The sequence below is a fragment of the Ambystoma mexicanum genome, chromosome 2p (genome assembly GCF_040938575.1).
Source record: "Ambystoma mexicanum isolate Mex_15411 chromosome 2p, UKY_AmexF1_1, whole genome shotgun sequence".
NCBI classification, from domain to species: Eukaryota; Metazoa; Chordata; class Amphibia; order Caudata; family Ambystomatidae; genus Ambystoma; species Ambystoma mexicanum.
Window position 1 is genome coordinate 797,532,333 of NC_090923.1, and position 17,067 is coordinate 797,549,399.

Here is a 17,067-nt window from a genome sequence, read left to right on the forward strand (position 1 = left end):
GGGAGGGTCAGGGCCCCACTCCCCCTTGGCCTTCTCTGCATGGCCAGTATGGGACTTCTCCAAGAGCTTGCCTGGATGGTCTGACTTCCTCTTCTTTGAAGATCCTGAGCGTTGGCTCGTGGTCGAAGGCACTGGAGACGCTGTACTCGCCCTGGCCGCCGAGGAGTCTTTTGCAACGGCGCTCCCGCTGGCAGTGGATTTGCGGCGCTTAGTCTTATGTTGGGCCCCCGCGGGAGGGGTGCCCTCAAAGGTCTTAGAAGACTGCTCAACTTTCTTCTTTTGGGCAGGGGAGGCATGCTGCCGGGACTCACCCAGAGCAAGGGCCTTGGCCTGCAGCCACTCGTTGAGACGCCTGCGCCGATCGGGCAGCGTGCGGGGCACCATCTCCCGACAAGCCGCACAGTCTTCCTCCATGTGCATCGGGTCCGAGTGTAGACAGTAAAGGCACAGGGAATGTCCGTTGTCCGAAAAGACATTCCGTAGGTTGCAGCCGGGTCAAACCTTGAAGAGAGGTGCTGAATCGTCCTTCTCATCCGCCATGTCCACGCGGAGTAGGCCTTGAAGAAGCTGCTGGCATCCTCCAAGAAGAAACTCGACGTAAATCGCCCTTGAGGGGCGTTGAAGAATCCGAAAACGGGTCCCAGTTAATCAGAAGGTGGATCGATGGAGTTTGAGGCTCGATTAACTGAAAAAAAAAGAGCAAAACTCTTAGAAAAATCACAAAACGCAGTAAAAGCTCGAGAGCTATAGCACGAGGACTCCCAACACTTGAACGTGCGGTAGAAATCTGAAGATAGCTGCCAGAGGAGGACCTTAGGTAGAGGGCAGTCATTGGCTGGGGGCAGTATGACCAGAGACCAGTGATTGGTTGTGAAGTGAAACTTTTTTTTCTTTACCGAGGATTTTCAGCCTGACGGGGAATATTCATGAGCATGGAGTACACCAATAGGAACATTATTCAGGACAATACTCTTAATGTCATAAAATTCAAGAGGACACAGAGAAAAGGTATTCGAGGCATTAATTCAGAAAAGCGGTGGCCACAACAGCATTTCAGTACAGAATTGGCTCTGCAGACCTCAAGAGAACAGAGGAGAGGCATTCAAACAACTAAACTGTATTTATGTCCTTTTTACTACACTTGTCACCACAATCTCTAGGGCTCTGGCAACTCTTCCCTTCAGTTCAATCTCTACTTAAGCCCACCTAACCCCCACGGTCCACCTCCCTCCCACTGAGTCAATCATTTAGCCTCACCTGCTACAACTACACTGCTTCATGGGCTAATTAAGGCCATAATGAGATATACCCTTTTGCTGAGACTAATAAATGTCTTTACTGGGCAGCCATTAACACCAGATTTACAAATTCCAGTATGTCCGAAGGGTTGGACTCTTGCTCCACCCAGATCAGAGAAACAATTTCTCACAGGACCTAAATGTGCTCAACGGACTACCAGTCACATGCACATTTCCTTCTAGGCCTTAAACATGGTGTCACAGCCCTAGGTTCCTACCCTCCAAGCCGCACATTTGCAAATAGACAGCGTTTTGGATTAAAGTCCCCACATGTTGACACCTGTACCTCATTGTGGGTTCCTTTTCAGACCATACCACTAAGCTCTTCAACACGCTTCCATTTTAGTTGCATGACCCCCCTGCCCAGTCTGGAAAGTTTTTGAAAAGTGGTAATTCCCACCCACTTCAGATACTTAAGGAGATAATCAATTACATGGATATTAATGCTTAAGGGTATTACTGCCTAATCCAGCTGTTTACATTTGCTTAATACAGGAAATCCAATGCCTGCTTGCTGCAATGCCAGTGAAGGCACACAACTGGCAAGCATTGCAAATCAATAGATGTCCTTTGATTGCATCCGGACACCCTCCCAACATTTACACAAGTATAGGCAACAACTACACGTTTGCAGCAATACTATCCGAGCACAACTCTGGGCATCTCGACTAACATCCCCTACTGCCACATAGGACTACCAACCTCCTCCCACAATCATTTTGGCACAAATGCCTCCCCTCAATCTTATCAGGCACATGAGACCTTTCAAAGATACATTGCACACTAAGCGACAAGAAACCTGTGCTATGAGCTGGTCAGATCTCTATCAGAGAGGCACGACAGGACATTAAGAAACCACATAGGACATACCACATACAAGATATGTGGCCTGCAATACTTCAAATCAACAGCATCACCAGGCCACACCAGTAGCAGATGTATGCCGTCTAAATGCCAATTAACATTTGAATTGGAGAATACTAGAATATTCTTGAAACTGATCATGTTTTCTGAAAAAGTGACTTGAAATGTCTAGTTGATCCCACCAGTAAAAATTGTTTACATACACATGTGAAGTGTGTCTATACCAGTGGTATTCAAATTTTTTTATGTCAAGTAAAAATATTGCTACTGAGCCCCTCACCCTTGAGTAAAATTGTCAGGTTCTCTCCCCAGATGCCATATCTACTTATATTGTCTATGTTCTATATTTTCTATTAAAAGCATTCGCCATACTCACTTTTTGAAGAGCCTCATGAGCCCCTGGACATTCTTTGGGCTCCCTTTGAGGGCCAGCCCACAGCTTGAAGACCATTGCTCTATACTATATTTGTGTAGCTCAGACTGAGCTATATAAAGACAGCTCAGTGAAACAAGCGCCTCTGACATTTGTGTACAACCTGCAGACACCTTTCAACTGATTTAGGCCTTAGTCCTTCTAAGGTTGATAAAAATGAGTACCATTATCTTGGTTATTTATTTGGAGTTTTTCAGCGCTTCGAAGTGGGCGCTGCAAAAAATGTGTCATTCATGTGTTAATAAATTGCTGATTTTCAAACACTGCTGAAACATTTTATTATCACTATGAAAACGTGTCTATTAAGCCTTATTGTAAAGGGTAAAAAAGTAATACCTTTTTTTTATTTATTGTGCACTAGCCAATTTGACTTTTAACACATTTCAGCAAATAATAAAATACACAGTCCAATTTTTTTTTTTTACTTATTCTGAATACAGTAGCAACAAGCATCCTAAGTAAAAAACAAAAAAACAAGAATTCAAATCACTAGTAACAATTCAATCTAAAACTAACTTCAGCAACGACAACTCATTCCCAGAAGATAGTCTAGCCCAAAAATCCTCGGAATTGATATAGGACAAATCTATTAAAATGTCCAGCCCTAATACTCCAGGTCCCAGAGCAACTAGATAATAAATGCTTGATAGTCTTGAGTTCGTTACTAGGGCACCTATCACAGATAGGTAAAGTCACCCTTATCTCTAATAGTAAAGGGTAAAAAAGTGATACCTTAACTTTTAATATTTCCACTTCATGCAAGTCATTAACAAAATGTCAGCCGTATCCCAACAAAATATTTGACTTAATGGGAAATGGCAGACAAGACCTATAACATAATTTTGCAAATGAGGGAATAGTTTGTGTCTCAATCATTTTTGGATTAGGGAGAGGAGCGAAAAGCAAACGTTATAAAAAGAAAGCAGAGGTGCACACTCACCGTGATCTGTGAATTAGGTCTCCAATAGGCGGGTGCCACCTGGTCCGTCAGCCAAGATGTCACTGCACGGGTAGGTCCCTGACTGTACTCGTTCAGCGACTGGATCACTCCAGTGACGCCATCCAGAACCCGCTGGGCTGCATTGTGGTGCTCCATTGCAACAGATTCACACTAAGTGAAAGACAAAATGCACAGAAACTAGGACAACAGCCCTTTGAAATGAAACACAATTACACTTCAACACCAAGGAGGAGTGAGTCTTGCCTCCTCAGTAACCTTGCAACTCTTCAAACATTAGCTTAATATATATTTTGAAAAATAAAAGTATATTACCCAATACTTCAGCTTAAAAGCCAAGAGTGTTACCGAGGTCGTCCACCAATCATAGAGCATTTATTTACATATAATATTACCATGTCAACCATGTCACGGGAGAGGTTTGATTAGTGGTTTACGCAATTACTTTTCTGTTGGATTGGTGCTGTTATTTGTGTGCGATATTATATTTAAAACAAAAAGAAGAAATGAATATGAATAGAGAAAGTGAACAGCAATTAGCATTGCAAGGGAGAGTGTCTTCTGTATTTCCGTGATTACACAGGATTGCCTAAAAATCGTTAGTCGGCATCACCAGCAGGGTCGACAGAACTATGGACACTAACTCGGTTGGTCGCAGTGATAAGTGCATCAAAATGTCTATCCTCTGTGGAAAACCCACTTTTAATACACCACGCTGAGGTGTGGAGTGGGCGGTATTCAAACCTTTTTATCCGAGACCCCCCATCCCTCTTTGAATACAAATATTGGTCCCGAGCCACCCATGGGAGTAAAAATGTAAAAATATTGTTGAGGAGCACCCAAGATGGTATATTTGTATATTTGTTTTTTTATTAGAAAAAAAAAACAGTCACCGTACTCCCTTTTGGAGCATCCTCACGCCGCCTGGACATCCATCAGTCCCTGCTAGGGGGGCCAGCCCCATAGTTTCAAGACCACTGCGACTAGAACCAACACCTCTTGATCAGAGACTTGGGAAAGAAGAATTCCACTAAAAAGGCAGGAGAGGGTAATCTTCTTGGGTACCCAATAACAAAAATGAAGTTTGAAGTTTATTATTGTGCATTGCAACTTAATGAAATGATTCTTGCACACCACCACAGGACATCTAACCTTGTTGCATGTTAGTGTATCAAGATCCCAATATTAAAAGCTCAACAATTAAGTAGATCAAAGGAGGGATATCCCCTCCCTCCACTGAGAGAGAGCATTCCACCATGAGGAAGATGTAGGATCCAGCCTTTAATACTATTTGCTTTAAATGACTGCTTTATTTAGTACAAACCAGGCCAGTTCAAGGACAAACAATCCACAAAACGAACTGCTTGTATGCGTGCTGAACACATTTGAATCATATGGGGAGGGATTCTGGGATTACACCTGTTGGTGACCTTTAGAATAAGTGAGGAGTTGAGGAAAGAATGCAAGGCTTGGTATTCCTGACCTCTGCAGGATGCTAGACAAAATGTATTTAGGATGGAACCATTTGCATACCAGAAGTAATGATCTGGTATAGTTTATTCCCCAGCATATAACAGTATTTTCTCTTGTTAGGGAGAATTCTCATTTCTGTGCCAATTACCTTTAACCTTAGGGACCCCCACCTCTTTTGATGGACTTTTTTCATTTTTACTCCCGAGCGAGTGGGACCTTTTTCTCACTCATGTGTTTTCATGACTATGATTTTCTATGTTCCTTACTGTTTTATGAAGTCTGGTAAACTCCATATGCATCTGCATTTTCATTGTGACACACATCACCTTTTGTACAGTGCCACTGAGAAGCGTAGGGCTGCTCTTAATGTTTAACTACATTTTCTTGGGTAAACTACTGTTCCCAAGAATAGTAAGATGACCCCTGTCTTACTTACCTTTACTTTATGGGTCCAGCACACACAACCCTTTGTGGAGTGCTTGGGGGTTAGCTAGTAATTCCTTTAACCCATTCCTCATGTAACATTTTGTTACACAAACTCAGTTGAATGGCTGGTGGCAGAGGCTTCTTTTTGACTACCTAGTGACATGTATCTGCAGGCTGATACCTCAGCTGCAGTGCTGCACCCAGGCTGACCATTTTCCCAAAATGACTCCTGCCTTCTTTTTTTGACATTTCTTGTTGATTAGTTTCTTCTGGGCTTTTACTCTGTTGTTGGTTTGAGTCCTGTGTCAAACCTGATGAAAAGTAGGCTCCACTGTCTGGAAAGGCAGGAAGTGAAGGAGGGTCTCTAGGTGTGCCTGAGTGAAACCAGTTCCAATTGGCCTGCTGGCTGTCTTGGAGCACAGGCACCCTGCTGTGTGATTGACAGCTTAGGGCTGTGAATGAATGGGAACTTGCATAAAAAGCAAGGTTTTTGGGACTAAGAGCAGTCTCGACCACTGGAGCACAACATCCGAAGCAGAAGACGAGAGAAGTTGGCAGCAGCGCACTCCTGGACTGCGAAGTGCCCGGTGAAGCCCTGCAGCTGTGCTGACCCCTTTTTCGAATCGGCTGGGAAGACCCGTAAAGGACGACTTCCTTCCTTAGGCTTGTGGGACCAACTAGCCTCCAGTCAAACACTATTTTGGCACAACTTCTGACTTGCTGCAACTTTTGTAAGGGTGTCCCTAATTACGCTCACACCAGAATAAATACACCCCTCTAGGGAAATAAGGCCAAGAGTCTATCCTGTAAGGATAACAAGTTTAATCATACAAAAATGAGGTTGGTAGAAAAGGACTCTGCTGCCTGAACAGTCTTGTTCTGTCGCTCATCTGTTCCTTTCTCCTGCCACAGTGGTACTGCAGGACTATATGTAGTCTGGTCTTGCTGTAGTGGCATCACTGGATATGGACCCTGTCTTCAATCCAATCCATCCTTCTTCCATACAAGAGAAGCCTTCCTTTCTTCATTGTCAGCAGTTTGTCAGAACATGCTGCTCTACATTTTGCTACCTTACACAGAAACACACTGCAGCTCTGCAGACGTTTACAAACCTTGAGGCCTAACCCCAGGAAAACCTAAACATTTATAAACAATTTTCGTTCATTCTGTCCATATTCCACTCATTCTACTTATGTTATCTAAGCCCTGTAGGTTTCCCCGACCCTTAATACTCATAATAACCAGATTACCACGATGGATAATCTTGATGAAATGTCAACTACACTTCTGAACTCTCTTGGCTCAATCATAGTGAAGTTGGTGCCAATCAGAAATAAAACAATACCTTTAGCGGTACGCAATTCATGGTTTAACGAAGAGCTTCAAGCACTAAAATCCCCCCCCAAAAAAAACGTCTTCATCCCTGGCGTAACAACAAAGATCCTGCGGATCTTGAAGTTTACAAGAACTTGTCTAGGGACTATAAATCAGCCATATATTTAGCTAAGAAAGAATCCTTTAACACTAGGATAATAAAAGCTAAATCAGATAGTCAGGAATTGATCAAAATTTTAAAAGAGCAGGCGCATGCCCCCGGCCCCACTCAAGCTAACATTATTAAAGATGAGGCATGGTGTATGGAAATACAATCTGCCTTATCTAGTAAACTGGTGAAAATAAGAGGTGATCGATATAAAGAAACTCGATTTGCCTAAACAAGTGTTAGATAATAACCTACAGTCCTCAACCAAGAAATCAGAGGAACAAGCAATGTTCAGCTTTCAGCCCATTTCGGATCAAGAACTGGCCATGGTGATCTCCCAACTAAAATGCACCAGTTGCCAAGGGGATCCTTGCTCTTCTATAATAATCAAAGAGTGTTCCCCAGTCCTTATTCCAGCTTTGGCAAAGTTTGTTAGTGCGTCCCTTACGGCTAACAAAGTCCCAGATAATATTAAAAATGCATGGATTACCCCTTTGTTGAAAAAGCCTAATCTTTGCCCCCTTACAGCTTCTAATTATAGGTCTATTACCATTACACCCTTCCTGTTAAAGATCTTGGATAGAGTGGCCTATAATCGGATTTCCATCTTTTTGGAGGAGAATCATGTCTATCATGAATACCAGTCGGTGTTCCGTATGAATCATGGCACTGAGACGGCCCTGTTGGCCCTGAAATTTCATCTCCTTCATAAGATGGATGGAGGACATATTTCGCTCCTAATGATTTTGGATCTGTCGGCAGCCTTTGACCTGGTGGGCCATGCCATCTTGTCCACCAGGTTAAAGATGAATGCCAACATTTCCGAAGAGGCGATAAAATGGGTTAATTCCTTTCTAGAGGATAGACAAGTCAGAGTGGCCAGCGATAGTGCTGAAGCCAAACCGACTACGCTTAGGTATGGTGTCCCTCAATGAGCTTGTGTGTCGCCCTGCTTTTATAATATTTTCATGATCCCCTTTTTCCAGATGCTGGAAAAAGAGGGGATCATATTTGCTAATTATGCGGACGACACACAATGCGTCGCCCCCATCTCCGGATCCCAAGTGGAGGACGAACGCCAGATTAATTAAGTTTACAAAAAAATCCAGGATTGGATGGTGGTCAACGGTCTAGCCATTAATAGCTCAAAAACTGAGTTTTTACTTATTGGCTCAGAGAACAAACTAGAGAAGTTAGGACCCAGCTACAAGTCATTCCTCATAGATAGTTGACAAATAGATGTCATGAGCAAAGTCAAACATCTATCATGATAAAAACATGAACATGAAGGTTCAAGTGAACAGCCTTGTTTCATCAGCTTCATATTTCATTAAGCTGGTTCGTTGTCTCAGACCTTTTATCTTGGAAACCAATTCTGAAACACTTGCAAGGGCTATTATCGGATCAAAGATCGATTATTGTTACAGCCTCCTTGTAGGGCTGCCTTTATCTGACTTCCATCGGCTACAGGTCCTACAGAACAGAGCAGTCAGAGTGGTGAAATGCCTAACAAGAAGGGATCATGTGTCAGAAGCTTGTCAAAGTCTACACTGGTTACCTGTTCAGGCTAGGGTAGCGTTCAGGCTTCTTATTACACATAAATGTGCACATGGAACGATGCCCACATATCTGAAAGAATTAATCATCGCAAAAAAAATACCAGATCTCTAAGATCGGATGAAACCAACACCCTTATTGTGCCACGCATGAAAACAAAAAAAATCAAGGGATGCTGCTTTTATATCCGCAGCCCCTCAGAAGTGGAACTCTCTTTCATCCTTATTGAGGATCACTTCATCCATCGAGATCTTCAAGAAAGGGCTGAAAACCGGCCTCTTATCATAAAGTGACTCCATTCTACTTTTGACCCTGTTTTTCTCGGGACTGCATTCTCAAGCTAGTTTCAGGACTCTATCTGTTTGAGATTTTTTTTTGTCTTGTCTGAGTGCTTTACGTTTCATAGCGCCCTTAAGCCCTAGGGCACCTGGTGCGCTATATAAATAGAAAACAAACATAGTCTGTCCTATTTCTGCATTTTGTCGTACAGAACATACAAATCCCATTTTTAACCTGACGGACAGTATACAGCAGGTGAGTCACGCGTGCTCTGCCAGTGCTAGCGAACACCATGGAAGCCTGTAGTTCATTTTTAGCACTAGCCACATTCTTGGGAAGGAGAGGGAGTTTTGCATCTACTGTACTAAGATTTTACAATGCACAGGATCTTAACATTACAAATGTATCCACTTAATAGTTGTGCTTCATATTTAAACAATAACTGCCTTCTTCAGTGCCTGCCCATGTCTGTGTATGTGATTATATCTGCATGAGAGAGCCTTCCCAGTGTCCCCCCCCCCCCGGTCCCTTATAGCACCTAAAAGAGGTCTTGCTTAATTCTAAAGTGCTTGCGGGTGCAGGAGGACCCTAGTTCCTTCCTAACATTCCCCCCTTTCGTTACTTCTACAGTAACTCATCCCCACCCGACATTTCTACAACTCCAGAAATATCAGTTTGAGTTTCACTGTTTATTGTATGGCAAGGTGTTTTAGATCCCCCAATTGATACCATCATTTTTGCACTATTAGAAACTATATTGACACAACATCGTGACCCCATTGGCATATGCAGCAAGGGACCGAGAAGAATACATTAACAGGCACCAGTATTTCTACTGCTGCCCCCAGCCATGAAGGGACCCACTCAAAGGCAAGCGATAGCCAATCAGTATTCTGAACTCCACCTTCTTTCTTCATTTTGACACCTAGATTGTGCACTGCCTCGATGACGTGGGATAGTGACCCATTCTCAACATCCTGCGGGGGTACAAATGTGCAGCAGCTGCTTCCCAACTTTTTACACACTCCTCCTTCTATGGCTATTAGCAAATCCAGCATGTAGCCGTTTTGCATCGTTATGAGTCTCCATGCACGGCGCTCTACTTTGATGGCGTTTAACCCATTCTCTGTGTTATTGGCCAGCTGGACTAGCTCCCATTGGATGATCTGAACCACCTTGGCGTTAGCAGCTGCTTGTACCCCAGTAGCCAAACATTAAAATAAAGTCCATACTTGTCAGGCATCCCTCAGAGCAGTGCGGAAGAGTCTTTTAAGACATAGTTGGATCTCTTCTTTCTTCCAAGCTGTTGAAATCGTTCTTTTTCTGGCAGCATAACAAATACTTGTGTTATCTGCAAGTTTCTTTCTGCTTCTTTAGGTGCTGGAGTGACTGTTGGCACCTTGACAGGCATTCCTTTTCCCCTCAGGTGTTTTTCTAAGATTACTAGTAGCACTGAGTGCAGGGTGGCCAGTGAATACTTGACCCTTCAGGATGATGTGAGGTGCAAGTAGGCTTGTCGGCCACAAACCCAGTAGTAATCCATCACTGCTGCAGTACCTTTCTTCATAACAGGGATCCCAAGAGTTTCTTTGCACTGTGTTGTCTGCCAACAGGAACTGTTCCTTCATTGCTAAAACAAAGTTCATAGTCCATGTCTCTGTGTATTCGCACGGGCTTTTCCATTGTTGCGATTCATGTCAGCCTTGTGATGTATTGGGACCATATTTGCACGCACATAATCTCTACTTGGGCTATCATTTCTTTGCTATACTCTATCAGTCCATCTGCCAGGCACGACACTGTGGTGCCCTGCCGTTTGTCGTGGACATGTGAGTGACCTCCCAAGGAATAATATGGTGCTTGTAGACACCTGCTGTATTTCATACTGCCATTGCATAGTGCTGGGTCTAAATCAATGCTTCTCAACTGCACACTGCGTGCATGGAATGGGTTCTTTATCCTACATAGTGCAAGATGTACCAAGAATTTTGCCTCTCTAATTGGGACTGGATGTGGAACTAAAACCTTAGGAGCCCCATATGTGTGCGGGATGAGTGCACACACGTAACAGCTTTCATTGATCACATTTCTTCCGACAGTACGCATATCGGAGTACCAGATGTTGGATGATTCTAAATATTGAATATCAGAAATAGCGTCAAAGCCCAATCACCTATATAAATCATACGTCATTCGTCCTTCCCATTTCATTCGTCTAAGAAAACCTGTAGGGGTGGCCAGCAAAATGTGAACAGCAAACCATAACTACTTGCTTATTTCAGTAGATAGGCAGAATCTCCATGAAAGGTAACTACAAGAAACACTATTTTATTAACACATCATAACACACTTAAAACACGCATCCTGGGAGTTGATCGGAGGAGCAAGTGAAGCTCAAAAAGGCATCCAGCTGTTAGGCTCACCTGGTATCCACAGGGCTGGCACCCAGCTGGGTTACTCGCTGGTATCCTTCTCAGCTTTGCCCTGATGTGGTCTGCGGGGAAGGTTCTGCCTGAAAATACAGGAGGACTGTGTTCAAGACTGACCGACTGGGGTAAGTATCCTCCCTCCACCCCCGTATGCTTTCAGTCCCTCTGGCGCCCTCTCCTCATCTTGTGGTAGAATTAGGCGTGCTCTCCGTCCTGCCTTCTTTGCAGGGGCGCGTTGTCTTTCATGAGCGAGTGCGGTCTAGTTACTTCAGTGACGCCGGCCCGTTTGATATTGTTCAGGTAGGTCTTATTGCTGTTCTTTAGTTTTGTTGCTATCCTGCATGCCTTTCTTTGTTTAAAATGTCTCTTTTTTCTCCCTTAGGTATGCGGAGCTTCAGCGCGGCTAACTGGCCTGGTTGAGCCCCGCTGGTAAATTATGGCGCATTAAGAGCGCTATGATGCGATAAGTAAGCGCTATGCGCAGCGCTGCAAAGTCTTGCCTTTGCTAACCTGTGTTTTCCTTCCTTGTAGGTCGCGGTGTTCTTCAGCACAAGTGGAATGTCCGGAGTGGTGCCAGCCGAGAGGCGACCAGCCAGTTAGGCCTTTTGAGCAGTTCGTAATTTGTAAATGTCTCTACAGCTTTCTTTAATGTTGTCTCGATCTTCCTCTTTCAGGCCATTCTGTCCGGGAGGCGTGCAGATTCGAGGAAGCTGTTCTCAGTAGCTGCGAGTGTGTAAAGATGAAGACTGCAGGTAAGATGCTGCTGCTAATGATGTTCCTTTTGCCTCCTTGCAGGTTCTGCTTCTCCGAGGTTCGAGGGAATAGCTGGACACGGTGAGCGTCACGTTGCAAGCTGCAAAGTAACACAAAGCATGCGTGGTTTATATAGCCCAGGTAAAGTAGTACCAGGGAAAGTAGTTCCAGGCCTGCCACACCCAAAACACTAGACTGCATAGCTTGGTTCTTGGGAACCAAGCTATGTGGATGCCTCCATGTTGGCTGACAATACAATAGAGTAGTTCCCAAGCACATTGTTGTTCATGGTGTATGAGCCTGGCGCCATAGGCGCCAGGCCTGGCCCCATGAGGGCTGTTAGGCAGAAACCTGTGCAGTTCCCTTAGGGATCACTGCAAAAAGTTTAAGACTACAGGAGTTAGCAGGAAACCCAATTGGTAGCAGTCTGCACCACCCAGATTTACCTGGTAGCTGTGGCTGAGCAGTCAGACTTCTCTCAAGAAGAGTTAGGCAGTATACAGAGCATACACAATAGGGCAGGTAAACAGAGTAGAACAAGCAAACACTGACCAGAGCTTTGGTGTAAAAGATATATCATTATTTATTTAAAAACACATCTAAGAAAACACACTGGCACTAATCTCAAGCAAGTTCAAAAACACAGTCACTAAAGTATATACACTCCCTTAAAAGAATATTAGACAAGTCTTAAGTAAAGCCCCACTTCTTTTCAGACAGCGAGGGGCGCTTCATGCAGATGGCACACTAATAATTCGTTTTAAAAGGGAGAGAAAGGCAGAGCATAAATTGAAACAGATCCCAACACTTTCAAAAGAACACAGCAAGAGAGGAAGGCAGAATCAAACTGCGAAGTTAAGAGTTCAGAAAGCCGGATCCACTTTAAGAGGATCAGAACGAAATGTGTCACGGTTGAAAAGTGCACAAAAGTCTCGAAAAGGTTCAGAAAGAAGTTGGACCAAAAGAAAGGGACCAGTTAGATGGTCAAGAGGCCAGCCCAGTCTAGAAGGTTAAGGATTTACTGTCACCTTGTAGCAATCTATAGAAAGGGAGGCCAGGCGGACACAGTACCTTGAAATGGTGAGAACACTCCAGCGGGGGCAGTTGTTCCTGGCAGCGGTTGCGAGTCGGTGCTTCGTCCGGCAGAAGAGAAGATCTCGTCGGGGAAGAAACCAGCCGCAGAGTTCTCGATTCCAAAGGAGCGGTCCTTTCTTTCGCGGTTGTGGTAAGTGGCTATCCGGTTGCCGGAGTGCTTGGCACGGGCAATTCGACCACTAGGCGTCCTGGTAGGCAAAAAGGAAAGCAAACTGGTTGTCCCCACCAGCTCTAGGGGAAGAGACTCTCCGGCAAGAAGTTCTCCTCTGTCGTCGGGAAGTGGTGAGACGGTTCAGCAGGGCTCCACCGGTGGTGTCGTCGTTGCAGGTCGGCTCAGCTTCTCCCTCTTTGGATTCTCAGGTCCTGTGGCGACTTCTGAAGTTCCAGTCCCAAAAGCCCTGCTTTTATGCAAGAAACCCCCATTCATTCAGCCTAGCTGTCAATCAAACATGCTAAGTGGTGAGCCGGCTGGCTCACCACTTGGGCCAATCCCACAAGAGTGCGACTTGAGTTGCCAAGGCAACTCAGTCCAGGGTGCCTAAACCCCCTCCCACACCCCCTGTGGTACCCAGACAGAGTGGCACCACTTTTGGAGGCTTCTGTGGAGAAGCCCGCCAAAAAGTGGAACAAAGGGCTCGACTTGGGTTGGAGTCACAGAAGAGAACACAAACACCATTTTTGAATCGAGTTCTGGCAAAAAATACCAACCGGTGAATTAATATAAAATAAATAACCCGGCGGTATGTACGAGGCTATAGGAATTAAATAATTAAAGTTGGTAGCCTCGAACAATGGGAAAATCCCATAGAGATATATTCGCGGTCAAATATAAAAAGTAGTATCCACTGCCACCAGCCAAAACTCGATCAGGGGGGACGGAGACGTGCCCCCTCGAATAACAGACCCTGGGGCAATCGAATTGCCCCGACCAGTACGTCCACAATATGATGGTTTGGACTGGTTTCTGTTCATAATTTGGGACTAGTAAAGCCAATGGTGACTTTACATGCCCTGGGAGACAGTAGTCAGTCCCAGGGTATGGAGTCTACAGTGGGGTGTCACTATGACACCCCGGTGTCACTGCAATGAGGGTGCTGTGTAACACACATAGTAAAAACACATGAGTCCCTATGGAGTAAAAGACCCCATAGCCCATAAAACACATTAACAGTCAAAGGAACCCCTCAAATCATGACCAAGAGTGTGAGGAAAAGAGTCTCACTCTTGGCAGGAGAAAAAAACAAAACTCCAGAAATCCAGCAAAGCTGCTGGGGGACTCACTAGGTTAGGAAATTCAGCCTAAACAGAGAATTCTCCCTAACAAGGGCTTTTGAAGAGGATGCCAGGCTCTAGAGGCTCGAGTCCTGACTCCACCTGGCCAATGGGTTTACCAGAGGGAGTTTTGGGCGAGGGTCGTGACACCAGCCCGCTAATTTCTGTTGCGATTAGGTGTGATTGAATGCCTAATTAAGAAAGGTTTTCAAAAAAAGATGTAAGAAAATGACAAGAAATATTCTTCGTATACCGTGAAACTAAATCACAGGTAACCAAAGGGCCCCTAAAGCGACAGATTTTGAACAAAAAAGTCGGCTTAAGTACAAGCTCAAGTCCCTAATTTGGCACGTTGGACAACAGATCGAAATTGAAGACACGATCACTGGGGTTAGAAGTTAATTTTAGTTTGAAAATAACTTGTCCTGATGATGGCCTCAGTAAACAGCAGACTGACAGTACTAGAGATATGTATGGTCTATGAAGGCCGAAACATATGTCGACGTTTTGAGGAAGCACCAACATCTAGCTTCCGACATCTTTGTTGGAATTCCACAGTAGCAGTTTCCCCCAAAAATCTTATGTGTCATTGATATGACTGAAAAATGTGAATTGCAATTAGGAGAGTTGTCAATAGGTATAACCTAATTGCATCCCCATTAATATCTAACAAATATAGGAGGGGAGAAACGTATGCCACTTCTTTACCCTAAATTTCTGTTTTCAATAATTTGTCTTACCATACACTTTATTTGTATGCAAGAACTGTTCTGTACGTGGTTATTTAGTCATGGGTAATGTGTTTATGTGATTGATCATATGTTTTAAGTGTTTTATGATGTGTTAATAAAATTGAGTATGTTTCTTGTAGTTACCTTTCATGGAGATTCTGCCTATCTACTGAAATAAGCAAGTAGTTAAACGTATCACTGGGTTGCTGTTCATGTGGGGACAAAGAGAGATGTAGCCAATCTTGAGGTGTGCGTTTAATACTTTATAGTTTTCCCTTTTGTTTCAAGATTGACCCCCCATTAACAAAAAAGCAGGGAGTACCCACATTTTTGACTCCAGCAAAAGGTGAGACATTGTTTGGTTATTTTCATCATAGGCATACTCATACTAACATTTTTTAACCGTCTGTCCCCCCCTTTATATGGCCACCCCATATAACAGACATACCTTCATACATTCTAACAACCACGACCAGTGTCACACAAAACAATATAATACCAAAAAAGCAGAATACATATTTTCTAGAACAAATTACATTCTGTTTAAAATTATACCTACATAACAGAGAGGTTTAAACACGTTGGTCAGGCATCCTTGCTCATCCCTGGAAAGGAGAGAAAAGGTCATCAAGAAAGAGAGAGAGGGAGAAAGAGGGAGAGAGGAAGAGCGGGAGAGAAGGCGAGAGGGGAGAGACTCTTTCCGCACAGTGGGTATGGGGGTTTGCATGGACCTGCCTGTGACCATTTCATGTGGTGTCAAATGGTGGTCCTTACTAGACTGTTTAAAGTGAAGAGGGCCAAGGGCAAATAGTGTACCCAGTTTTTCTTTAACGTGGAACACAATTTTGACAGTTTACTCTTCAAAAGACCATTGTTCCTCTCCACAATGCTGTTAGCCAGAGCGTGGTAAATTGAGCACATCCATTGCACCTTTCGACCACATCAGCATAATCTATATGCAGTTCACGAATCGGCCCCATAGGGCGAGGTAATATAACTCTTAAATGTCATCCCTCTGCAGAAAGTTCAGAATGTCAGACAATGTATTGCCTTTTTTAAATGCTCTCCTGGAGGTTTGGTAAAACGAGTTCTCCTGATTATCTGCCTCAATATGTTGTTTGGAGCTGTGGGAAAATGTAGTAGCTCAAATGCCACAGAGTAATTCTTGGGGCATCACCACCTTCCCAAAATGCATCTGCCTCCACAATAAATCAGTGAGAGACTGTTTGCATCCCCTTTGCAACCATAGCTCCTTTTCCTCCTCAGGCGCTTTCCCTTGCAACTCTATAATCTGTGATATGGGCAATGCTGTGTATGGAACTGTGGTCTGGCTTTCTACAGGGGTGGTCACTATTCGCTGTTATTGTATCTGGGGAAATAGGCTGCCAACTTGGCCAGTTGGTCGGCAGCAGCATTGCCCTTAGAGATTTCATCCATGCCATTAGTATGGCCAGCGCATTTGACGACTGCCACAGCAGAGGACCATGATAACTCTTCAATCAGTTCTTCCAACAACCTTGTATTCTTCACTGGAGAGCCATCTGCCCTCCAAAACCCTCTCCTCTTCCACAGACAGACCCGCACGCACTGTTGTCATGACATATGCTGAGTCTGAGTAGCTAGTGACACATTGCCCTTGGGAGGCTCTCGATGCCTCAATGAGAGTGACAAGTTCCGCTGCCTGAGTTGAATAGTGCATAGGTAATCTTTTCATGATCAAACTTCATGCTCTCTCCCTTTACCATGCACCACTGCCGTCCCTATATGCCTCAGTCTTGTCTCCTGGTCAATTGTTGATGAAATATAGTGTCTCCCCTTCTGTCAATGCACTGTCTCTAGCTTTAGATTTACCTTCCTCCCCACCCTCGTATGTAGCACAGTCATGCGTTCACAGGTCATCATCAGTGGGTGCCTCTGTCAAAAATGTGGGGGGATTTACCGCCCTACACCTTACTATACGTCTATGAGGTTTGGATATTATAACCTCATATACAGAGGATCTCTGAGTTGTCACAG

General features: G+C 44.2%; 1 protein-coding gene across 3 annotated transcripts in view; it reads right to left on the reverse strand.

Moving 5' to 3' along the window:
* LOC138566803 (zinc finger FYVE domain-containing protein 1-like) overlaps positions 1–17,067 on the reverse strand; it is a 730,070-nt gene that overhangs the window by 108,083 nt on the left and 604,920 nt on the right. For all 3 annotated transcript variants that reach the window (XM_069644465.1, XM_069644464.1, XM_069644466.1), the window contains one exon: positions 3,536–3,706. In XM_069644465.1, coding sequence (XP_069500566.1) covers positions 3,536–3,706 — 171 coding nt within the window. The remainder of the gene's footprint in view (positions 1–3,535; positions 3,707–17,067) is intronic.